Source organism: Nothobranchius furzeri, chromosome 15, assembly GCF_043380555.1.
Source record: "Nothobranchius furzeri strain GRZ-AD chromosome 15, NfurGRZ-RIMD1, whole genome shotgun sequence".
Taxonomy (NCBI): Eukaryota; Metazoa; Chordata; class Actinopteri; order Cyprinodontiformes; family Nothobranchiidae; genus Nothobranchius; species Nothobranchius furzeri.
In genome coordinates, this window is record NC_091755.1 from 55,316,932 (window position 1) to 55,341,282 (window position 24,351).

The window sequence follows — 24,351 nt, forward strand, 5'->3', positions numbered from 1 at the left end:
GCCCAGGAGAAGGTTCCAGTCCTGTGGAAGACATCCTGCCTTGTTCCAGTTCCAAAGAAAACTCGCCCATCAGTCAATGATGACTACAGACCAGTTGCCCTGACATCCCACATCAGGAAGGTCCTGGAGAGACTCCTGTTGGTCCACCTGAATAAGCAAACTAGAACATATCAGGACCCGCTGCAGTTTGCTTATTGCCATGGAGTTGGAGTTGAAGATGCCATCATCCAGCTGCTTCAACCAATCCACTGTCATCTGGACAAAGCAGGCAGCACTGTCAGGGTCATGTTCTTTGATTTCTCCAGTGCATTTAACACAATCCAGACTGATGTACTTTGCCAGAAACTCCAGAAGACACAGGTGGGGGCCTCAACTATCGCCTGGATTAAAGACTACCTGACAAACAGACCACAGTTTGTGAGGCTGAAGAACTGCACATCAAACCAGGCGATCAGTAACATTGGAGCACCACAGAGGACTGTACTCTCACCATTTCTTTTCACCCTGTACATCTCAGACCTCCAGTACAAATCAGAGACCTGTCATCTACAGAAATACTCAGATGACTGCAGTTGTCGGGTGTATCAGAGATGGACAGGAAGATGAATACAGAGAGCTGGTGGAGCGCTTTGTGGCATGGTGTGGAAACAATCATCTGACCTTGAATGTGAACAAAACAAAGGAGATAATTTTAGACTTGAGAAGAAACAGGGTGGAGTCAAACACTGTTTCCATCATGTAAGAAGAAGTGGAGGTGGTTGAGGAATACAAATACCTTGGAGTTCACCTGGACAACAGACTGGACTGGAGAAAGAACAGCCAAGCTGTTTACAAGAAGGGACACAGCAGACTGCACTTCTTGAGGACGCTTAGGTCCTTCAATGTCTGTAGCAAGATGCTGCAGATCTTCTACAAGTCTGTTGTTGACAGTTTAGTCTCTTCAGCCATCGTCTGTTGGAGTAGTAGCATCAGAAGCAGGGACCTGAAAAGGCTCAATAGCCTAATAAAAAGGCTGGTTCTGTTCTGGGGACGACTGTGGAACCACTGGAGGAGATAATGCAAAGAAGGATTCTCCAGAGAATCAAGAAAATGATGGACAACCCTGACCATTCTCTTCACAAGACTGTCCGACAACGGAAGAGTGTCTTCAGTCAGAGGCTTCTTCAGTTTCGCTGCAACAATGACCGCTACTGGAGATCATTCCTGCCAACAGCCATTGTAATATACAATTACTCTTTGATGACTGGATTATTATTATTATTCTGAGCTACTTCAGCAATCAATTTCCCTTTGGGATTAATAAAGTATTTTTGAATTGAATTGAATTTCTAGGCACAGCCGTGATGTTGAGGGGATGTATTTTGGTTGTCTGATGATCAGGTATCTGCTTTTTGCAGACAATGTGGTCCTCTCGGCTGTTGGATCTCCATCATTCACTGAAGCTGTTCACATCAGAGTGTTACACCGTGGACACACCGGCCGCGGAAGCGCAGCGAAGCGCAGAGAAGCGAATCGCTCACAAAATTCGGCCACTGCTCGCCGCTCCTCAGTTCATATCAGACGCGCCCCAGTCGAGGCGCACCTCAGCTCAGCTGTAGTTTTTCTTTTAAACACTTGGTGTCCTCTATTTCCTCTCTGCCTTTTCTCAGCTCTTTTCCTCTACGTTTGAGTGTGTGTGTGTGTGTGTGTGTGTGTGTGTGTGTGTGTGTGTGTGTGTGTGTGTGTGTGTGTGTGTGTGTGTGTGTGTGTGTGTGTGTGTGTGTGTGTGTGTGTGTGTGTGTGTGTGTGTGTGTGTGTGCGCGTGTGTGTGTGTGTGTGTGTGTGAGGACCTATGGTATGAACCAGTTGTTTCTGTCAGTTGAATCTCTTGGAACCCGCTCCAATTCTGCAGCTGTATCCTAGCAGTTTCTTCCGAAATGGGTACGTAAATAACAGCTCTTTGTGTTTCTCAACTTCCATAATTAATTTAAAGTCATCCATCTTAACTGCTTGCCTCAGACTTTCTGCCTGTCTGTTCTGTTTGCTCGGAAAAAAGACACCCCAAACCACACCCCCTTCACTTGGTCACACACGAACACAAGTTCGATGGGTGTGTATGTGTGTGTGTGTTCATTTGTTTTTTCTGCAGTGTCTGATTACGAACACATTTGACTATTGCGGAATTTTAATGTGAAATGCTTTATTTTGTTAAATTTACCGGCCTGCCTCTTATGTCTAGGTTTGACTTCCTGCCAGAATTGACGCGATTCACCCGCGGCTCGCGAAAAAAATAGAGCCGACGCCGAAATGATCATTGCATGGCGAGGGCTGGAGAGCCGGTGCGCGCCGGCGCGAGGCGATTCGGCGGCCCATGTGGTCTATGGCAGTGGTTCCCAACCTTATTTAGCCGCGCACCCCCTTCTATGTCCCGACCATGTCGACGCCCAAGCCCCCCACCCCCCGACCACCGCATCGGGGCATGGCTCTATACACACACACACACACATATATATATATATATATATATATATATATATATATATATATATATATATATATATATATATATATATATATATATATATATATCAGATGTCAAGCTAAACAGACAGGGTTAAAAAAGTTCACCATCACTTTCCTTTTTTAAATAGTAATTAATAAACATTCGATACCATTACAATTTCCTTTGATTTCAAACAAATATTTAGAGTGCCCAGGTAGCACATAAACAATGCAATTTAACGGTTTTCTTAAAGTAGGAACGTTTAACCTGTGCGGCCAGAGCGCTCTCCTTCCTTCTGCTCTGCGTAAACCTGAGCTGATCACCTACGTGTGCGTAATCAAATGTCAATAGGGGACAAGATATAGCCATGATGTTCACTTTTACCTCAGACCGACTTATTGCTGTTTTATGGTGTGGCTGAATCTGTGATCCGCTGTCATGTGGACTGGAATAACAAATGCTGCAGTAACATGAGATGTGGTCAGGTTCATGAGGAGTCACTGGCTGGAGCGGACCCGACTCATCCCAGAAGCTAATATCTTAATTTGACCTTGAATGAAAAATAACCTCTTAAAAGTTTTTATCACGGTGGAGGCAGCGTTCATTTCTGCCTTCAGTCTGACGGCGCGCCGGAGTTAAAGCAGCGTGTGCGCTTATTGAATCTGTGTGTGTGTGTGCGCGCGCACGCGCACGCGGCACAGCCGCTCAAGTCACCGCGTCTTGCGCTATTTAAACCAATGTTGTAAAGTGACTTCTGCCCAGCCCAGATGTGCGCACTTGTGCACCCGTGAGCCGTGTTCAGCCGGAACGCATCTGACCTCTGACAGACGCACTCTGAACTTCAGATCTTCAGCGCGCTGTCAATAGCCTGATTGTTATTTTGTTACATCCACAATGTTCTGTGTGTGAGGTTTACAATGTCAGAACACCTGCATGAGACAGGGTGTTAATTGCAATTTGCCAGAATGACTCGCCACCTTCAGATTCCTCCAACATCGTTAAAAATGATCAAATACGGAACATATCAGTGTGCGCAGGCCAGAGCGCTGAAGCTCGGCGCATTGTTATTATGAAGTTAGGGCACATGTGGAGGACACGCGCGCGCGCGCAAAAATATACTTGTTTTCAATTACATTTATTGTGCCCACTTACTTTTTCTTTGGCCCACCCACAAATGAGTTTCTACGCTAATGGAGACATATGACAGACTTCTTTGAGCTCCGCAGCAATTACACTTTTCACCTCGCGCACCCCCTAGCGGCAGCTCGCGCACGCACCACACTTTGGGAATCCCTGGTCTATAGAATAGCTTAACAAGGGCGCCGAATGAAGGCGGTCCCATTTTTGCGGCGCTTCCGCGGCCGGTGTGTCCCCGGCGTTAAGCGGATGGGATTAGAATCAGCTCCTCTAAATCCAAGATCATGGTATTGAATTGGAAACGGGTAGAATGCCTTCTCCAGGTCAGGAAAAAGGTCTTGCTCTAAGAGTTTAAGTATCTCAGAGCCCTGTTCCCGAGTATGGGAGAGATGGAGCGTGAGACCAATAGGCGGACTGGTGCTGCACCTGCAGTGATGCAGGCGTTGTACCGGTCTGTCATGGTGAATAGACAACTGAGCCAGAAGGCAAAGCTCTCAACTTACCAGTCAGCCTACCTTCGCCTATTCTCATGAGTTATGGGTAGTAAATGAAAGAACAAGATCGTGGATACTACTGGCTGAAATTATTTTTCTTCGTAGGGTGGCTGGGCTCTTTCTTAGAGATAGGGTTAGAAGCTCAGTCATCCAGGCTCAGAGTAGACCTGCTGCACCTCCACGTCAAGAGGAGCCACTTGAGATGGCTTGGACATCTGGCCAGGATGCCTCCTGGATGCCTCCCTGATGATGTTTTCCAACTGGGAGGAGACCCAAGGAAAGACCCAGGACACACTGGAGGGGCTATGTCTCTCGGCTGGCCAGGGAACACCTTGTAGCTGGCCCGAGTAGGGAGAGGGAAGTCTGGGCCTCTCAGCTTAGGCTGCTGCCCCAGAGACTCAACTCAGGATAAGTGGTTGAAAATGAATGGATGGGGGTGATCTCTGCACTGCTGCAGACTTTCATTTATTTTTGACATAACTTGCTTTTTATTGTGATCGAAGCCATGCTCATTAAGTTTTTAAACAAGCTGCTCCTAAAGGTGTCTGTCCTCTACAGTCCCCGTGCACTCTTTGGTGATCTGACCTCCAGCTCTAACAGAGAAATTTTGCAGAAGCACCGCATTGCTCCAGAATCTGCTGATTCTGTTTACAAAAGCAAAATTTCCGACCCGTTTTTACTTTCATTATAAAGTTGCTGGCTGGAGCTCGGCAGTATTTCCCCGCATGATCATGAAACCATCTGTTGCGCCAAGGCGCAATCATCGTTTATGTGACAATTACTGCAAAATTACTAGGGAGGTGGAACAAACGTTGCAAAATTTGCACATTGCCATGCCGGCATGATGTATTCATAAGACACACCGCTGGAATAAAAGTATGCAGATTTGCCGGCAAGGTGTGTCTTATGAAAAGGGCTAACTACCCTGTATGTACTGGTTAATAACCCATACATGCCCTTTTTACACCCACTGTCAGTACCATGTACCTAGCCATCCCTGGTACTCATTAAGTAACTTTTTCCTGGCCGGGCTTACACTGTGCGACTTTTTCACTTGTAGCACTCAGCTTCAGCTCAAACCGTGCGACTTCCTCACAGGGCAGATCTCACGAGTCATGTGCTCACACTGCACGACCCAGTTCTCGGATGCGATCTGACTGCTCACACTGTACGTCTGGTAGCAACACGTCGGGCCTAAAATATGCTAATATGCTTGTTTTGCCTGTTGTCCTTCTGGAGTGCTGCAGGAGGACACACAGGGATTTATGGGGGTTGGATGAGGAAAACGAAATAAAGTAAATCTGTGTTTTGTGATCAGTTTAATTTGACATGAACACAACTAACATGCTTTCTTGACAATCTTTGTGAGTAAAAAAAAAACATGTAGAACTTGAAACGAACAACGTGTGTTATTAGGGAAATAGCGCGGATCGGTGTTGTTGATGCAGGATTGCGCATGCGCCTTGAGCGGTTCTGAATGATACATTTTGGGTCGCAGCTGCTTGCAGCGCTGCTTCAACAGTGCGATACCCTCACGAGGGACGAGCAAAATATTAAACACGCCAGAAGTCCGTGCGAGCTCACGATTGCTGATCTGTAGCTGGTCACGTGGTGTTAATCGCCTCTCGTAACCCCCTGTACACTACACGACGCTCGGCGCAAAATTCGCCCCGATCTTGTGGATTCTTGCAAGAGTGGAAAATCGGCTCAAAAAAGTGAAAAAGTCGCACAGTGTACGCCAGGCTAACCAGGTTATGTCCTTTTGAGCTACTTGGTACTTGTCAGTTTTCTGAATAGAAAAAAACGCACAGTTGTCACTTGTTAATATAAATTAGAACCGAGCACGGCGAACAGCATTTGCATTTTTGCTCGGGCATCGTGGGGCCCATCACTTAGGGTGGGTGCAGGGATTGTTAGCCTTTGGGGGTAGTGCCGTTCGATGGGACTGCCTCCCGTTCCGATCGCCCAATCCCGTGTTGAAAGCACGTCGCCGGGGTGGTTCTGATGTGCTGTGGGACGGATTTGAGAGGAGCAGGATCTCTGTACCTGTGGTGGAACAGCCGTGGTAAGTACTATTGCATATCCACAGATTAATACAAAACAAGCTTTATTGCTGACCGGGCAGTTTCAGTAAATGACACTCTGCCTTTGTTTACGTTTGACGATCGCAGGGTTGTGTTTCTGCAGGTTTCATTGTTTTGGCTTATTGAGATTTGTGCCGTCTGCAGACACACAAAGACCAACTGATATCGGGAAGGGCTATTGACTTATTTCGGGACTTACTTGCTGCTTTTGGCTCTTGATGGTCTAACGCCAGCTAGGCAACAATAGCAAGCCATTACAAGGAGGCGTCGTGTGCGTGTGTGTGCGCGCGCGCGCGCGTGTGTGTGTAAACGTCTGCAAGACAGTGTTTTACTTTAGTTTAAACAACATAAAATCAGGATTATAAGCCCGTCTTTGACTAGAAAGCATGTTATTGCTACACAATGCAGAAAAAACAAGTGAGTTATGGGCAAATGTAAAGTACATTTATGGTAAATAATCCTCGGTTGGTGTGGATTTCCATTAGATTTGCGTGTGTGAGGTTGTATTTTTTGAGAAACGGGAAAGTGAAACTTGCTGCAAGAGGGGTTCGCGGCAAAAGATGGTTAACGCGAGATTTCCTGCATGCTTCCTATGTGTTAAAGGGAAAAGGGGGAGGAGACGAAGGCAGCGTGGCTGAGAGGGATTCAGCTGCTCGAATTCTAAAGTTTAAACATTAATGTGTTCGTGGTGAAGGTAGAACAGAAGGAGTAAACGTGAGGTGTTCATTTGAGAGGAAAATCAGAGTTTTTATCTTCTGCAATCAAACAAAGAGCGGATTAGGCAACCCACCCACTGACCTAACTTCACCCCCACCCCCACGGCAATATTTCATGGTGCAGGGGTAGATCTGGCAACTTAAGTTACTCTAGGAAAACAAGCACATGGATAAAAACACACAATGTTGAATTAGATGGTTACATACGTTAGTGTGTTTGTTATGCTGGTTCAAAATGACAGACCTGAAGCTTCTCCCAAAGTGTAATATCTGAAAGAAATCACATATTTTTGGTGCCTTTTCCAATCTGGAAATCAGGGCGAGACCAAGCCTGTTGACATGTAAATTAGTTTTAGCATAATGGTAATGTGGAAGAGCAGGTGTACTGAAGGTAGTTTGTTATAAAACACCTGACTGCAGCTTGTTTTTAACACTAAAATAAGGTAGGAAGTGGCTTTGTTACATCTTGTGCAAATCAGAGTTTATTCTCTTGATACAAGAGACTGAAAACTGTAAAGGAGGTTAGTAACGCATGATGACAGGATCTATCCATCCATCCATTGTCTGAACCCGCTTTGTCCACGTAGGGTCGCCGGGGGGCTGGTGTCTATCTCCAGCGGTCAATGGGCAATCAGGCGGGGTACACCCTGGACAGAGAGCCAGTCCATCGCAGATGACAGGATCTAATCATTTGTTAATTAATGATGAGTTAATACACATGACTGTTGTTTCATTCCTTCATCAGGTGCAAGATGGCAGGTTCAGAGGTTGTGTCTCCACGATCCTCCCTTGATAAGTCCAGTCGTTTGTATGTGGTGGCCTGGACCAACAGGCTCCTGAAGACAGACTTCACAGATGTGCGAGAGATGGGCTCAGGTGAGCCGTCGCTGCCTGTTTTAGCCTTTTGTTGCATTTTTATCTGTTATTTTTAGCTTTTTTATTATTACACTGAAACTATTCTGTTAGGTTTTCAGGATGATATAATCTCTGGAGATGATCTCAAGACTCCTGACCCTATAATTGGGTCCAGAATCTTTTAGAAAAACTGCTTTGGCTTACTGTCAATACTTTAGTCCAATCCAATCCAATTTTATTTATATAGCGCATTTAGAAACAGCATGTCAGCTGACCAAAGCACTGCACAGAGTTAAACCTAAAAAGCCATTCAAATTCACATGCATACACATTAAACACAGATTAAAACTGTCGTAAAATAGAAACACCTAACATCAAAACAAGTTAAAACAGCTAGTAAAAAGAGAAGTCAATAAAAACAGAAGTCAGTAAAAATAGAAGAGAGGCACAGCATAAAAGACCGATCATTGACCAAAAGATAAATTAAAGAAATGTGTCTTTAGGCTGGATTTAAACTGTGACAGTGAAGAAGCCAGGCGTACCACCAGAGGGAGTGTGTTCCAGAGTCTGGGAGCAGCAAATGCGAATGTACGCTCCCCACGAGCTCTATATTTCATTGTAGGGACTTTGAGCAGTAGATGGTCAGCAGACCTTAGTGGGGGGGGGGGGGGGGGGGGCAGCTCTGACAAGCATAGGGGGGCTAGAGCATTCAGGGCTTTGTAGGTAAAAATTAGAACTTTGTGTTGCATTCAAAATTGCACAGGAATCCAGTGTAGATCAGCCAGAATGCTAGTAATGGGACTTATTTAGCTTTTTTTGGGTGGGGTGATCTAGAGCTGTACGACCTCTGTTCTCATTGTTCATAGTGGAGAGCCTTTCAATAGATCTGATTTGTTTGTGAATGTCACATCACCACAGTACTTATGGTTTGGTACCGCTCATGAGGTCTCACTGGTCCAGACTGACTTGTACATTGTTATGAGCAAAAGTTTGAACAAAATCAATGTAAAATGATATTTATTGTTATGATTAGTTAGAATTGAGTTATAAAATAAATGACACAAGTCTAAAATAAAACTATCTGTCCACGAGTGAATTGGTGTGTTACACATCTACACAATGATGAAGTATTACTGTTTAAGCATTACGTTTGTTCCTAATACATTTAATGTTTGTAGGTCCTCAGAGCAGACTAGCTCTTCTGACGAAACCAAAACAAGCTGGTATTCTTTATTTTGCTTTAGGCTGCCGTAACCCACAGGTTTGTTTAGACGTTTTAAAACATCATGTCAGCTCAGGGGCTTCAACGCTGACCACCTGCTCCGGTTACATCTCTGTCTTTTATTCCTTTTAAAACTGAGTTTGTTTAAAAAAAAAGAGTCACAAACGTGAGTATGATGCATTTTGTTCCAACAGGTGCGTGTCACTGTCAGATGATGGACTACACTTTTCCTGGATCTGTTGACTTAAGTAAAGTGAAATTTGATGCGCAAAGTGAGGATGACTGCAGGCATAACTACAGTCTTCTTCAGGAGGCCTTCACCGCGCTCGGGGTCACCAGGGTGTGTACTTCACCTCTCAAAATGCGTCCAAAATAATAAAATGTCTCCATTATTTAAAAAAAAAAAAAAAAAAACGTGCATTTCGGTAGACTTACGGGTGAATTCTGCTGAACAAATAGCCGTTTTTGCTGTTTTTGTATCAGTAAATGTTGCTTCGTTTTACTGCAGACCATTCCTGTTGATGAGCTCATAGAAAGAGATTTAAAGAGCAGCTTTGAGTTCTTGAAGTGGTTCAAAGTTTTCTACGCTGCAAATGTAAATGACAAAGATTACGACCCTGTGAAAGCCCGTAACGGCCAAGCCATTGACCCACTTCAGTCGTCTGCCCAGTCACGTAAGTGGGATTTAACTTCCCCTCCCTTTTGTAGCAAAAGAGGAAGTGCTTTTGGTTTACTGTCACGTCTGTTGCACTTGTGCATTACATGTCTCCCTCTTATTTCATCAGGAAGCTCTGACTCAGGATCCGACGTGGAGAAGAACGGAGAGCGTAAAACACATCCTTACACTCATAAGTGGAAGGAAAACTTCAAGTGGGCAAGCCCCAGTAGTATCGGAGAGCAGTATACCTACTGCTTGTACTGTAATAACAACTTAAACACATTTAAGAACGGGGTCGCTGAGCTTACCCGACATGCAAACACGATGAAACACACAAAGAAAGCTGCGGTTTGGCTTCCTTGTAGTGATGCAGCAGTTCGGTTCATTAACAGTCACTGTTACACTGGATCCACTGAAAGAGAACAGGCGCCGGCTAGCTTTGCACGCTGTAAGCTGGGATCGCAGTACCCTGACGATATCGTATCCATTTGTCGACACACGCCCTACTGCGTTTACGTTTATGGAGGGGTGGCAGTTGGAGAGGAAGATGCGGTCTCTGTGATTCTCGTGGGTTATTTCAACGTGGAAATTTCTAGACACTGCATCCGATTTCTGGATGCCCTTCAGCTGGTGGACGGTGCGGAAGATCACGCAGCAGCAGCGGTGGTGCAGACCTTGAAGAAATTTGATCTGTCCACAGATAATCTTGCTGCTGCTGTTTATATCGGTAGTAATGGTGATGCCTCCGAGCAGATTTACTCACATCTCAGGGAACTCAACCCAAACGTAGTGGCCTTAGGAGGTCTGTACACCATCGCTGATGCCGCTTGTCACGCTGGGCTTAAGGAGCTCCCTAATTGGGCTCGAGAAATGATGGTGGATCTTCACGCACATTACTCTTCCCACTCTACTAATAATGACAATCTCAAGGCACTGTTTGGCTCAGATATCACCGAGAACGGCAAAGCATTTTACCTCAACATTAGTTGCCTTCGATTTTGCCAGTTGGTGACAAAAATCTTGGAGGTGTGGACAGATTTAATCTCGTACTTCAGTTCTTGTCACGAGGGCGATGGGAAAGCCAAGTCGATCTGCTCCCAGCTGAAGGATCCCAAAGTCCAAGCCACATTTATGTTCCTGCAGCAGGCCCTGAAGCCCCTGCAAAGGTTTCACAGTCAAATCCAGGCAGCTTCTTGGGATAATATGTCCCTTATCCTAGAAGAAGCCAGCTCTCTTCTGGGCACGTACACGTCTTACTTCCTTCAGCCTCAAGCTGTTATTGACTACCTCAAGAAACCCGATCCGGAAATCCTAAAAAGCAAGGAACTCCAGCTGTCATTCCAAGATCTCAACCTGGGAGGCATGGAAGACTTCATAAAAGCGTCGGAGGCAACAGCAGTCCTGTCGCAGGTAGAAGAAGATGCATTGTCCTTCTATGTTGCACTCACCGGCTGCATTGTAGAGAAGCTGCCTTTAAGCGACTTGGAGCTAAAAAGCGTTGGTCAGCTGCTTAACCCTCAGAAAGGGCTGGACATGACAGCAGCAGCAGTAGAGAAGCTGGGAACAAAGCTGGGGGTCTGCAGCTCCCCTGAGGAGGTCAAAGAGCTCACAGCAGAGTTTCACGAGTATCAGCTGACTGGAGAGGGAGCGGGGGACAAGACAGCCCTGGTTTCTCTGGAGAAGCACTGGACGCAGACGCTTAAAGACACCAGGACCACCTCTGTCTTCAGGAAGCTTGTTTTGACCCTGCTGTCGTTCCCGTGTCCTCCTCTAGATTCTCAACGCGTCTTTGCTGAGGTATGTGAGTGAATGAGCCAGATCGGTGCTCTATCTTTGGGAAGCTTCTACTGTTTCATTCATTTTGCTGTCTTGTTTTCTGCGTGTCCTACTGAAGGCCTTAAAGGACGGAGACTCCGAGATCTTTTCTGAGACTGAAGATACTGCAGAAAGGGACTCTGACGCCACCTCTTACTCAGCTCTTAGAAACAGCGCTGAGGTGAAAGACTCCCAGGATCACACTCCAGGTATGAACACAATAGTAATTAAACAGTAATCCTCAATGTGAAACAGATCTACACTTTATTCTGATTTAATACGTTGTTCAGGAGAAAGCAGCAGGACTTCATTATTCTATCACACATTCTCTTCCTTACAGAAACAAATGGCCTTGATGCGGCGGTGAAGCCTTGTGAAGTTCGCCTCACAAAGATGAGCTGTAAACACGTTCCTTTAATTTCTATTTCTTGTGTTTCTAAACAGAATCGGTTAAGTATTTATTTGTCGTGTGAAGTTTCACGTGCAGTGATGACACCTGATTTCTGTTTGTCTCTAAAGATCTCAGTGGCGGTGTGTGTGGAGTTAATGGCGGTTTCCAGAATGAGGTAATAACTTAGCTGGGCCCTAGCATTAAGAACATCAGTCTCATGCATGTTGTTACAGCTACATTTGATTTATGGACTCTCAGTCATCTCATGCGCTGCGACACGTAAAGGCAGCCTGGTAGAAGTTGGCTGTGATATAATTGGTCACAAATTCTTCTACAGTGACAAAAAAAAAAAACCAAAGATTTGGTCTATTATTGGTATTTTGATTACCCGACTTTATTTACCACCAGCTGAAACACAAACAGATCATCTTTGGTATGTTCTTACTGTGTCTTGTTTCTAGCTGCATTTTTTTGGTTCTTTTTCAAACACAGAAAAGGTTTTTGTTTACCTTGCTGACAGTTTCGTTTCCCGACTTCCTACTTCCGACTGCCACCATTTGAGGAAGTTTTGCAGTCGGTAAAAGAAACTGTCAGCAAAAAAAAACCTTTTCTGTGTTTTAAAAAGAACCAAACAATGCCGTGTCAAACAGGTGATGTTTGTGTCTCTCATGTACTAACAACTTTTCTTCTCCTCATTTATATAGTTCATCATAATCTGTGGATTTCCCTACATAATACACGAGCCCGTTGTTGTGTTCCTTTGCATGTGCACGCTTTTTGGGTGTGTAATCCGATTGTGCTGTCCTCAGGGGACCAGTAGGGGAGGTTTTGGCTGGGAGAGCAGCTTACGTCAGAAGCCACCGGCCCGTACGGTGTTTCAGGCTGGTGTTGGCTCCTGGTCCAAACCCATAGGCCTCGATGCGGACCGCAGTAACGGTCACAAGTCCAAAGACGAGGCGGTAGGTATACTCATGTATACTACCAGATTTGCTCCTTTATCTTAGCTGTAGTTCAATGTGATCAAAACAAAAATCTATATATGAGATGTTTATTGAGGACCTGGTTGAGTCATCCTTTACCGAGAATCTGACGGGCTTCCAGATTATTCCAGATTATTATGAACATATGAAGTGGTTCTCCTGGTCTTACATATATACGTATCTTTTTGTTCGCTGGGTAGAAGTTTTAACATAGAATCTCAGATTTCATCACTAAAAAATTCACTTTTTAACTAAATGTGACATTTGGACTCCTTTGATCTTTTATAATTTATTTATTTTGAACTTTTATTTGGATGAAAAGTCCCCTTTCAGAAAATCCACTCCAACCAAAGGACAGCACAAACAGTACCAGGTAAAAAGGCTTCACTGCTGTAAGCACAGGTGAGTCTGACCAAGTGTGCTGAACCCGTTTCTCCACTTGTTTCCTAAAGGATGGGAAGGGATTCCAGATGGGGGAGCTGGTGTGGGGCAAACCGAAGGGCTTTTCCATGTGGCCTGGGATGGTGATGCGTTGGAAAACTAAGTCCTCTCCCCCAGGCATGAGAAGGGTGGAGTGGTTTGGGGATGGCATGTTCTCAGAGGTCAGAACACGACGGGTAAATGTTATGACGTCTCTACAGAACAACGGCAGATCTTAACTATAAGCTCTGGTATCTGTTTTTTTTACAGATCTACACTGACAAACTGCTGCCGTTTAGTGCCTTCAGCCGGTGCTTCTGCAAAAATTCCTTTGCCAGCCTGCCCCTCTACAGGGAAGCTCTCTACCAGATCATCGAGGTACCCAGAACCAACTGTGTCATGGTGGTTCTTTTCTTCTCAGCATGCTGCATTCCAAGCTGGCCTCTTCTACACTGAATGCACTGATCTCATCAGAACTACATATTTACTTGTGATGTGTGTGTAGTTGGCAGCTGAGCGATGCGGGAAGTCTTTTGCTCATGCAGAAGGTAAAGAACAGGAGCTGAAGCTGATGGTGGACTGGGCTTTTGAAGGATTTCTGCCTACTGGACCTAAAGGACTCTTACCGGCTGGTTTGTGTGATTACGTTTTATTTTGCTTAGCTATTCAGAGGTTTATGGTGGAACCAGTAAAACCAGACCCCAGCCACAACCCACAGCAAACAGCACCCTGCACCACAGCTGTGGCTTTAAATGTGGTTCTGTTTCATGTTTCTTAGAACCAATGTACATGCTGTTTGGTTACATTCCTGGCAGTATTAAGTAGTGTTACGCACACAGTTACTCCACCCGTTCCTGTGTTATCACTCACCTTGATGCAGTTATCCTCCAGTTTGAATCTGTTGTGGGAAAAGGGCCAAAGTAAAAAAAAAATCAATATATAAACAGTTTATTCTTTAAACTATTTTTATCCTTCCAATATTTAAAGCGATACTTTGCAAATTTTTCATACTTTTAAACAATTTTCTTGAGACAGTATGAGCAAAAATGAACCTTTTAGCGATGAATCAGTCCTGTAGACAATAACGAAGGCTGGGGAGACGTTTCAGAGACGCACAGCACAGGACACTAGTAGGAGGTGCTAAAGCAAGCCAAAACTGCCTAGTTTTCCTTTAATTTTTACTATCCTTTTAATAGGGATGTAAGAAAATATCGATACGGCAATATATCGTGATTTTTTTCCCCTGCAATATTATATTGATATTCAAAAGGTGCATCTAATTTTTGGAAGAATTTAAGTGCAAACATTTGTGTATTTTCTTTTCTTTAGGTGCAATTCAAACGCCGAGCGCTAGTTAGCAGAAGTGCGTAATGGGTTTTGTTTCCACCGCTGAAATGTTAATCCCTCTATGGTTCAGATGCCTCATGTTAAACATGTTAAATATCAGTTTGGACTGTTTGAATTTTCTAAAAATCGCTGATATCGCAACTGAATGTATCGCAGTCGTGAATGTATCGTGATACGTATCGTATCGCTGTCATGTTCTGGGGGAGGTGTCTAATCCAAGACATGCAGAATCAACCCAAGACACACAATGATGAGAAAAAATAAGATTTTATTTTTGAAATGCCAACTAAAAGTGCACTGGGAATTCCAGTGGTCAGGGAACGGGAATGCAGCGTCTGGAGGGGAAAGCAGAATGAGGTGAGTCCCGAAGGAGTAAGTCAGTACTGGATGGTGCAGAGTAAAGACTTACAGGGTTGTGTGGGAATAGGGCAGAGGGGAAGGTAATGAGCTGGGGTGTGTCCAGGGGGGGGGTCCAGAGCTGGAAAGGGAGTGTAGGGAGAGAGAGAGAGTGGGTCGGTCAGGATGGATGAACGTGGCAGAGCAATTCCAGAGTTCTATGGAGTGGTGGTGAAAAATCCTGATGTGTCAAGAAACTGAGGCGGGTGAGCAAAATCACACCAGTCCAAGAATACAAGAGCTATCAAAAACCTGATATCGAGACGAGGGTAGGAAACTACCAAACAGTAGCAATCATCCGGTGTCGAGCTGTGTTCTCCATCCACCTTAAATAGTAGACCTGCTGATTGCTGACCAGGTGCAGCTGTAGCTCCCTCTCCTGCAAACACACACTCAAAGATAGTTTGATGAGGAGTACTCACTCCGGCTCATGACAATCACCATCATTTCACCAATTCACATCCCTACATTTTTGTTTTTTTATTTACATTTGATTTTGACGATGTGTTCTTTTTTGCCTGATTTTCCAGACTCCTGTCCAGTTTCAGAGTCTGCTGACTCCTCCCTGTCTGACTCTCAGCCCGCACCAAAAAGAAAATATGTCTTTAAAAGTAAAGCGGTGGCTGTGATGGTCTTCAACCGAGGTTTGTGTTGTTTTGGAGCAAATCTGTAGGTTTGTGTTAGAATTACATCCTCATCATTCATAGTTTCTCACTTTTACTTCGTTTTTATTTATTGTACAGAAAAGATCATAGAAAATCTCAAAGAGAAAAACAAAACTATCAGAGGTAAGTTTTGAAACTATTTTCAAATGTTTGGGAGAAATACATAATAAATAATATCAAGCCCGTTTTCATTCCAGATTTTTGTTTGTCGTGTTCGTCGCCTGAGATCAACGTGGAACATCCTTTGTTTGAGGGTGGATTATGTCTGAGATGCAAGGTAAGCTAAGAACACCCTGATTCTGTTAAATCAGGTGTGTGAAACATTTAAGTGTGTTCCATACGTTGCTGTTTGCAGGAGAACTTCTCAGAGACGCTATATCGCTACGATGAAGATGGCTATCAGTCCTATTGCACCGTGTGCTGCGCGGGGTCAGAGGTCATCCTGTGTGGGAACTCCAGCTGCTGCAGGTCAATCAAAAATATTAGTTTTTCTAATAAGTTCATTTGTTCCCTTTATGATTCACTAATTTAGTTTATCATCAGGTTTTTTATCCTCCGTCCGCTGCGATAAAACACGAAAATCTATAATCAAGTCTTTGAATTAGGAATAAATAAAAGCAGACATTTGAGATAGATTTTGAAGCATTTGACCCATCCTCATGGGGAGCGGTGAGCTGCAGCAGTGGCTGCGCTCAGGAACTGTTTTGTGGTTTCACCTCCCCAATCTAAGCTGAATGTCAGGCAGAGTGATAAGGGCTCATTCCACTAGGCCACTGAGAAGGTGAATTATGAGTTATGAGCAAGTCTACTGAAAGAGAGAATGAATGGTTTCATTTCACATTAACACAATCTCCTTGAACCGTCACCTTATCGTGGTGGAGGAGTTTGAGTGCCCTAATTATCCTAGGAGCAATGTTGTCTGCGCACTTTGTGCCCCTGGTAGGGTCTCCGATGACAAACTGGTCTTAGGTGAAGGGTGAGACAAAGAACGGTTCAGAGGATCTTTGATGGATGTACAATCGAAGAGTCGGAGTACCCGGCCGGGAGGGTAACCGGGGTCCCACCCTGGAGCCAGGCCTGGGGTTGGGGCCCGTGAGCGAGCGCCTGGTGGCCGGGCTTTCGCCCATGGGGCCCAGCCAGGCACAGCCCGAACCGGATACATGGGCTCATCCAACTGTGGACCCACCACCCGCAGGAGGAACATGAAGGGTCTGGTGCGGTGTGGATTGGGTGGCAGAATGAGGCGGGAGGCTTGGCGGTCCGATCCCCGGACAAGGAAAATGGTTTTTGGGACATGGAACGTCACCTCGCAGGCGGGGAAGGAGCAGGAGCTTGTGGCAGAGGTTGAGCAGTACCGGCTAGATATAGTCAGACTCACCTCGAGACATAGCATTGACTCTGGAACCCAAGTCCTTGAGAGGGGTTGGACACTCTCCTTTGCTGGAGTTGCTCTGGGTGAGAGACGGAGGGCTGGGGTTGGCTTTTTGCTTGCCCCAAGACTCTCTGCCTGTGTGTTGGGGTTCATCCCGGGGGACGAGAGGGTAGCTTCCCTGCGCCTTCGGGTCGGGGAACGGGTCCTGACTGTTGTTTGTGCTTATTGGCCAAATATCAGTTCAGAGTACCCAGCCTTTTTGGAGTCCCTGGGATGAGTGCTAGATAGTGCTCTATCGGCAGACTCCCCTGTCCTGCTGGGGGACTTCAATGCTCACATGGGCAATGACAGTATGACCTGGAGGGGTGTGATTGGGAGGAACGGCCCGCCTGATCTGAACTCGAATGGTGTTTCGTTATTGGACTTCTGTGCAAGCCGCAGTTTGGCCATAACGAACACCTTGTTCGAACAGAAGGATGCCCATCGGTACACTTGGTACCAGGGCAGCCTAGATCGCAGGTCGATGATAGACTTTGTAGTCGTATCATCTGACCTGCGGCCATATGTTTTGGACACCCGAGTGAAGAGAGGAGCGGAGCTGTCAACTGATCACCACCTGGTGGTGAGTTGGATCGGATGGCAGGGGAAGATGCTGCGTAGACCTGGCAAACCCAAACGCATAGTGAGGGTCTGCTGGGAATGCCTGGCAGAAGAACCTGTCAAGACGGTCTTCAACTCCCACCTCCGGCAGAGCTTTGACGCGTCTCGAGAGCAGTGGGGGACATCAACTCCGAGTGAGCCTTGTTCTACTTTGCGATTGTTGAGGCGGCTTTTGCTAGCTGTGGTCGCAAGGTGGTCGGTGCCAGTCGTGGTGGCAACCTCTGTACCCTCTGGTGGACACCAGAGGTTCGGGGAGCCGTGAGGCTGAAAAAGGAGGCCTACATGACATGGCTGGTCTGTGGGTCTCCGGAGGCAGCAGTCGGGTACCGGATAGCCAAGCAGGGTGCAGCAGTGGCAAACCCGAGGCAAAATCTCGGGCGTGGGAGGAGTTTGGTGAGGCCATGGAGAAAGACTATCGATCGGCGCCAAAGAGGTTCTGGCAAACTGTCCGGCTTCTCAGGAGAGAGAGGCAGCAACTCACTCACACTGTTTACAGTGGGGATGGGGAGCTGCTGACGTCAACTGGGGCTATAGTCGGATGGTGGAAGGAATACTTTGAGGAGCTCCTCAATCCCACCTACGTGCATTCCGAGGAGGAACATGAGCCGGGAGACCTGGGGATGGACTGTCCAATCTCGGGGGCAGAAGTTGCTGAGGTAGTCAAAACAACTACACAGCGGCGGAGCCCCGTGGGAGGACGAGATTCGTCCTGGGTATCTCAAGGCTATGGATGTTGTAGGGCTGTCGTGGTTGACACGTCTCTGCAACATTGCGTGATCATCGGGGGCAGTTCCTGTGGAGTGGCAGACCGGGGTGGTGGTCCCCATCTTTAAGAAGGGTAACCTGAGGGTGTGTTCCAACTAAAGGGGGATCACACTCCTCAGCCACCCTGGAAAGGTCTACTCCAGGGTACTGGAGAGGAGTGTCCGATAGTTGAATCTCAGATTGAGGAGGAGCAATGTGGTTTTCATCCTGGCCGTGGAACTGTGGACCGGCTCTATACCCTTGCAAGGGTGATGGAGGGGGCATGGGAGTTTGCCCAACCAATCCACATGTGTTTTGTGGATTTGGAGAAGGCTGGTGACTGTGTCCCCAGGGGCAACTTGTGGGGGACGCTCCAGGAGTATGGGGTTGGTGGCTTTCTGTTAAGAGCCATTCAGTCCCTTTACCATAGGAGCGTGAGTTTGGTCCGCATAGCCGGTAGTAAGTCGGACCTGTTCCCGGTGAGGGTTGGACTCCGCCAGGGCTGCCCTTTGTCACCGGTTCTGTTCATTACCTTCATGGACAGAATTTCTAGGCGCAGCCGTGGTGTGGAGTGTGTCGAGTCTGGTGGCAGGAGAATCTCGTCTCTGCTTTTTGCGGATGATGTGGTCCTCCTAGCTTCATCCAGCTCTGACCTTCAGCTCTTGCTGGGTAGGTTCACAGCCAAGTGTGAAGCGGCTGGGATGAGGATCAGCACCTCCAAGTCTGAGACCATGGTTCTCGACCGGAAAAGGGTGGCTTGCCAACTCCGGGTCGGGAGAGAGGTCCTACCTCAAGTGGAGGAGTTTAAGTACCTCAGGGTCTTGTTCACGAGTGAGGGTAGGAGGGATTGGGAGATCGACAGGCGGATTGGTTCAGCATCTGCAGTGATGTGGACGCTGAGCCGATCCGTCGTGGTGAAGAGGGAGCTGAGCCAGGCTCTCGATTTACCGGTCGATCTACGTCCCAGTCCTCACCTATGGTCATGAGCTTTGGGTAATGACCGAAAGAACAAGATTGCAGATACAAGCGGCCGAAATGAGTTTCCTCCGTAGGGTGGCCGGGCTCAGCCTTAGAGATAGGGTGAGGAGCTCGGACATTCGGGAGGGACTTGGAGTAGAACCGCTGCTCCTCCGGATCGAAAGGAGTCAGTTGAGGTGGTTTGGTCATCTGGTCAGGATGCCTCCTGGACGCCTCCCTGGGGAGGTGTTTCTGGCATGTCCTGCCGGCAGGAGGCCCCCGGGTCGACCCAGGAAAGTTTGGATAGGTTACATCTCCAATCTGGTCCAGGAACGCCTTAGGGTCCTGCCGGAGGAGCTGGTGGAGGTGGCCGGGGAGAGGACAGTCTGGAGCTCCCTAGTTGGGATGCTGCCCCTGCGACCCGGACCCGGATAAGCGGAGGAAGACGATGATGACGATTAACACAATAATCTATATTAAACAGAAGACTCAGTTAGAAAACACTAAAGCTCATCTGAGACTTTATTCCTCTACATAAATCTATTTGTGATCCAGCACATCCTCGTTAGAAACCAGCCTGCCTTCTCTTTGGTTTGATCCCTTTTTCACTTGCGTTTGTTCTTCTCCTTTTCCAGATGCTTCTGTAAGGATTGTCTGGAAATCCTGGTGGCTGAAGGAACCTTTGAGAAGCTGAAAGACATCGATCCCTGGAACTGCTTCATGTGTAACCCGTCTCAGTGTGAAGGAAACCTGAAGCTGAGATCAGACTGGCGTGTCAAGGTTCAAGACTTCTTTGCCAACAACAGCGCCATGGAGTTTGTGAGTGCATCCAAAGTAGCTAACAGGTCTGGTTTGAATTGTCGATACCAGACACCTTTTCTAAATTTACTTATGTGATCACAGGAGCCTCACAGAGTTTACCCCTCGATCCCAGCTGATCAGCGCAGACCAATCAGAGTTCTGTCACTCTTTGATGGTATTGCAACGGGTAGGTTGTCCTGTTTGGTGTTGGTAATTGTTTTGTGGTTTTGACACAATTTCACGAAACAACAAATCCCATTCTCAGAAGTAATAAGAGTAAATACAAGATGCCATTTTCCAATGATGAATGTTTGACCTTTGACCTTAAACAGGTTGTTCATGCTGGAAAACCCTCCAATGTGGCTGAAGTAAAACAATTCAGCAAAAGAAAGAGTGCCCCCCCCTCCCCCCCCCACCACCACCACACACACGCACACAATGGTGTGAGAGAGTCGTAACCAGTTATTACAGTCAGTTGTTATGTTTAGGAGTTAAGGACGTTTCCATTTAGGGCCAGGGTGGTTTGGACATTATTGTTTTGTTAATTAGATCTTTTTTAGAAAACTTTTATTCGGGTTGTATTTTTCTCATCTGAATTATTCAAGTGGGACAAAAAAGTCGAAACTGAGAAAATCTGTGGAGGTCAAATGCTTTTACTCGACTTTGATCACTAGAGCTGCACAATGTTGGAAAACATTCACATTGTGATTTTTTGTGACACTGAGTTTATTTAAATATTGAGAAATAAACTCATTTGTATGCACTCCTGCTGACATTGAACCCGCTGGTGTGTTTGGTTCCACGGGAGGTAAATTACATAATTCCAGGTCAACGTGATCCAATCATCACCAGACACAGTAAACACTGTTATCAAACCCCTTGGAAATGCAGATTTGTCACCAGTATAGCCTTGTGTCATTGGCAGAACAGAACTATGTGGAAAAAGCTGTATTTTCACATCCATAAGGTCACATTAATGTCCTCCAGTAAATCAGTTGGTCCGTTTTGAGTCTTGTTTCCATGATCCAACAGAATATACGGCTGAACTTTCTTTCTGATGTGTCTAACAAAGTTTTCATCATAAAGTTTGTTAGCATGCTCATATTAGCTTCAAACCTTTAACAGCACTGAACCTGATGTGGAAGCTTCTGATCAACATCTCACCTGATCGAATAGGTCACCACGTCCTCTGCTGAGGCCAAATACTTCATCTAAATTACTGGATCGTATAGCTGTGGTTAAGTCATGGATGTCTGCGACTATCTGATGAAACCAAAACTGAAGTTTTACAAATTGGCCCTAGACACCAGGTGGTACCGACCACATCACTGGATTAGGACCATTTCTGCTTTGATAAACACAAAAGTACAGTGGTGAGTGCTAGCTTTTTTCACCTAAGACAGCTAACGAAGATAAAAACATCCTTATGGCGATATCATTTAGAATTACTTATCCATGCCTTTGTGACGACTAGACGGGACTACTGTAATACCTTGTATGCTGCGGCACGTCTTTTAAGTGGTACTCGCAAGCACGACCATGTTTCGCCGGTCCTATCAGCACTTCATCGGCTCCTGGTCAGATACAGAATAGATTTTAAAACTTTGTTAAATGCCAAAATGGCCTTTCCATGCACTACCTGTGACTGTGCGGTCCCTTTGATCAGCTGAATGTGGGCTACTCGTGGATCTATGGGCTGATAGTTCGGTCCCCGGACTCTCACATGCATCTTGAACCAAGTGCGGTGCATCAAATAGTCGACAAAGTTCAGAAAGCAACGATATCTCACTTGAGGGGTTAGGTTTTATCGTTCTGCTGTGCAAACTGAATAAGAACGATTGTGATTAGTGGTTGTTGAGTGTCAGGTGCTCATAACATTAGATGGGAACTTGAGCTCATTTGCGCTGATATCCCGGCAGAACCTGTGACGTGAGTGTTGTGCGCTCATAGATGTGATGTCGACTCTAAAACATCATGCAGCTGTTCTGATCATGGATATAACAGAAGCTCGTTTGCACGTTACTGTCTCTAACTACTGACAAAGACCTTTGCAAGCATTTGGAAAATGATGTAATTTGCATCGCAGAAAATATTCTTTTTTTTATTGAATTTCCCAAAACTTGTCATCATGACAGGATATTTGGTGCTGCGAGACCTCGGCTTTAAGGTGGAGCGATACATCGCTTCAGAGATCTGCGATGACTCGATCGCCGTGGGAATGATCAAACACGAAGGGAAGATTGAATATGTTAACGATGTTCGCAACATTACCAGGAAACATGTGAGACCCGGCTGCAGGAGCATCACTCTCATTTATTACAAGTAGGGCCCAAGTAATTTAGGAATACGGTCTTTCGTTGTGTGTTTAAGCTGGCTGAGTGGGGTCCGTTTGATCTGCTGATTGGTGGCAGCCCGTGCAACGACCTGTCCATGGTCAACCCTCTACGAAAAGGACTGTTTGGTATGCAGCTGTTTTATTCCTCTTTAGCAAATTCCTCATGCTTCGCCTGCTTCGCCGGCAGAACAGCAAGCAGCCACTGACTGTGCCATTTCCTCCTGCAGAGGGCACCGGAAGACTCTTTTTTGAGTTTTATCGTATTCTGAACTTTTTGAAGCCAAAGGAGGGAGACGACCGTCCTTTCTTCTGGTTATTCGAGAACGTGGTTTTCATGAGTGCCCATGACAAATCAGACATCTGCCGGTTCCTGGAGGTGATTGTCTTTAAGTATCTTGTCAGAACAACGGGAGACTAGAAGACCTCCGTAGGCTCTGATTAATCGTACTTTATTGCTTTTCTTTTTTCAGTGTAATCCAATTCTTATTGATGCAGTGAAAGTCAGTCCGGCTCATAGAGCTCGCTACTTTTGGGGAAACCTACCTGGCATGAACAGGTTTGCACCAACCCAATCAGATTCTCTGCTTAATGTAAACAGTTTCACTCTAAAATGGAACACCTTCTTCTATCTTCTCTTTTAGACCTCTTTCCTCGTTCATTGATGACAAAGTCAACCTTCAGGATTGTTTGGAAGTTGGGCGCAAGGCAATGGTAGACACATTCTTGAGTTTCAACAATATTAAAGTGTCAGAGCTGTTTATGTTGAGCTAATCTTTCATCTCTGTGGCGCTAAATTTCACCTCTTCCTGCAGTTTGAGAAAGTTCGCACAATCACGACAAAGTCCAACTCCATAAGGCAAGGGAAGGTAGGCTCGCTCCCCGTCACCATGAACGGCAAAGAGGACTACCTGTGGTGCACCGAAATGGAACAGTAAGGCTGAATCCAACTCCTGATCTTAGCCCTGTCCTAGACCACTTGGCCTTTAATCTGAAACCGTGAGGGATCGGTTTTAAAATATGTCAATAAATCAGATTTGGATCACTGAATATGAAGATTAAGAGCCCTTTGATCTGATTAGATGTTCGGTTGTGGAATAATTAGTGTCTGGTGTGTTCTGTTCTTCCAGGATCTTTGGCTTTCCCAAACACTACACGGATGTGAACAACATGGGCCGGGGGCAGAGGCAGAGAGTACTGGGTCGCTCCTGGAGCGTCCCGGTCATCCGTCACCTGTTCGCTCCGCTGAAGGATTATTTTGAATGTGAATCAGGGCAGTGAGGTGACTCAGAGTAGTGCTAACCCAAATGCCTTATACCTCTAATGTGCAGATTCACCGCTCTTGTCATCAAAAGACCTCAGTTAGTATCGTCAGCTCTTGAATCGTGTCGTTTGTGTTCTTCCTGTTTTTGTGTTTGTTTGTGAAATCATGCTGTGATGTCAGAGCACTGGCCTGCGTCGCCGAGTGAGAGGAGGCGGCCAGCCCGCTCTCTTTGGGCTTTACTCGGGTTTTCGGTGACCCTAACACCGGTTCATGTTCACATTGTGGGATCACCATGGTAATGGAGAAAGCTAAATTCAGAGGACAAAAGTTAGACAAAAAGTTTGATAAATTGCAGTTTTAGATTACATATCACTTTTTAATCCTCCCACTGTCTTCATGGGTGACCCGCCAGGAAAGTTGACCATTGAGCAGGATTGATGGTTTATCCCTTGAGATCCACGTGGCAGGGGTGAGGTGGTGCTCACTCCTCACCCCTGCCACGTGGACCCAAGGGATATACCATCAATCCTGCTCAATGGTCAACTTTTCTCGCGGGGTC

The 24,351-nt window shown here is 46.1% G+C and overlaps 1 protein-coding gene across 2 annotated transcripts; it reads left to right on the top strand.

Moving 5' to 3' along the window:
- The first annotated feature begins 1,758 nt into the window (after window positions 1-1,758).
- dnmt3ba (DNA (cytosine-5-)-methyltransferase 3 beta, duplicate a) lies at window positions 1,759-24,030 on the top strand. Of its 2 annotated transcripts, none has more exons than XM_070545023.1 (26): window positions 1,759-1,920; window positions 7,659-7,789; window positions 9,185-9,330; window positions 9,499-9,664; window positions 9,776-11,445; window positions 11,543-11,672; window positions 11,804-11,863; window positions 11,983-12,029; window positions 12,664-12,813; window positions 13,157-13,207; window positions 13,287-13,436; window positions 13,525-13,632; window positions 13,760-13,886; window positions 15,528-15,641; window positions 15,741-15,785; window positions 15,860-15,939; window positions 16,018-16,130; window positions 20,031-20,214; window positions 20,299-20,383; window positions 22,332-22,477; window positions 22,567-22,657; window positions 22,759-22,907; window positions 23,002-23,087; window positions 23,173-23,242; window positions 23,344-23,462; window positions 23,659-24,030. In XM_070545023.1, exons 2-26 carry the CDS (start codon window positions 7,666-7,668, stop codon window positions 23,807-23,809), a joined length of 4,362 nt encoding a protein of 1,453 aa, XP_070401124.1. In that variant the 5' UTR covers window positions 1,759-1,920; window positions 7,659-7,665; the 3' UTR covers window positions 23,810-24,030. The 2 variants fall into 2 exon arrangements, with proteins under 2 accessions (XP_070401124.1, XP_054602069.2); XM_054746094.2 differs by lacking the exon at window positions 1,759-1,920 and adding an exon at window positions 5,958-6,178.
- Window positions 24,031-24,351: the final 321 nt, after the last annotated feature.

Excerpts from the sequence above, each read along its gene's own strand:
- dnmt3ba (XM_070545023.1), top strand. The coding sequence starts at position 7,666 with ATGGCAGGTTCAGAGGTTGTGTCTCCACGATCCTCCCTTGATAAGTCC. Across the intron at positions 13,208-13,286 it reads GACAGCACAAACAGTACCAG|GATGGGAAGGGATTCCAGAT; the intron begins GTAAAAAGGCTT and ends TGTTTCCTAAAG. Across the intron at positions 13,633-13,759 it reads CTCTCTACCAGATCATCGAG|TTGGCAGCTGAGCGATGCGG; the intron begins GTACCCAGAACC and ends ATGTGTGTGTAG.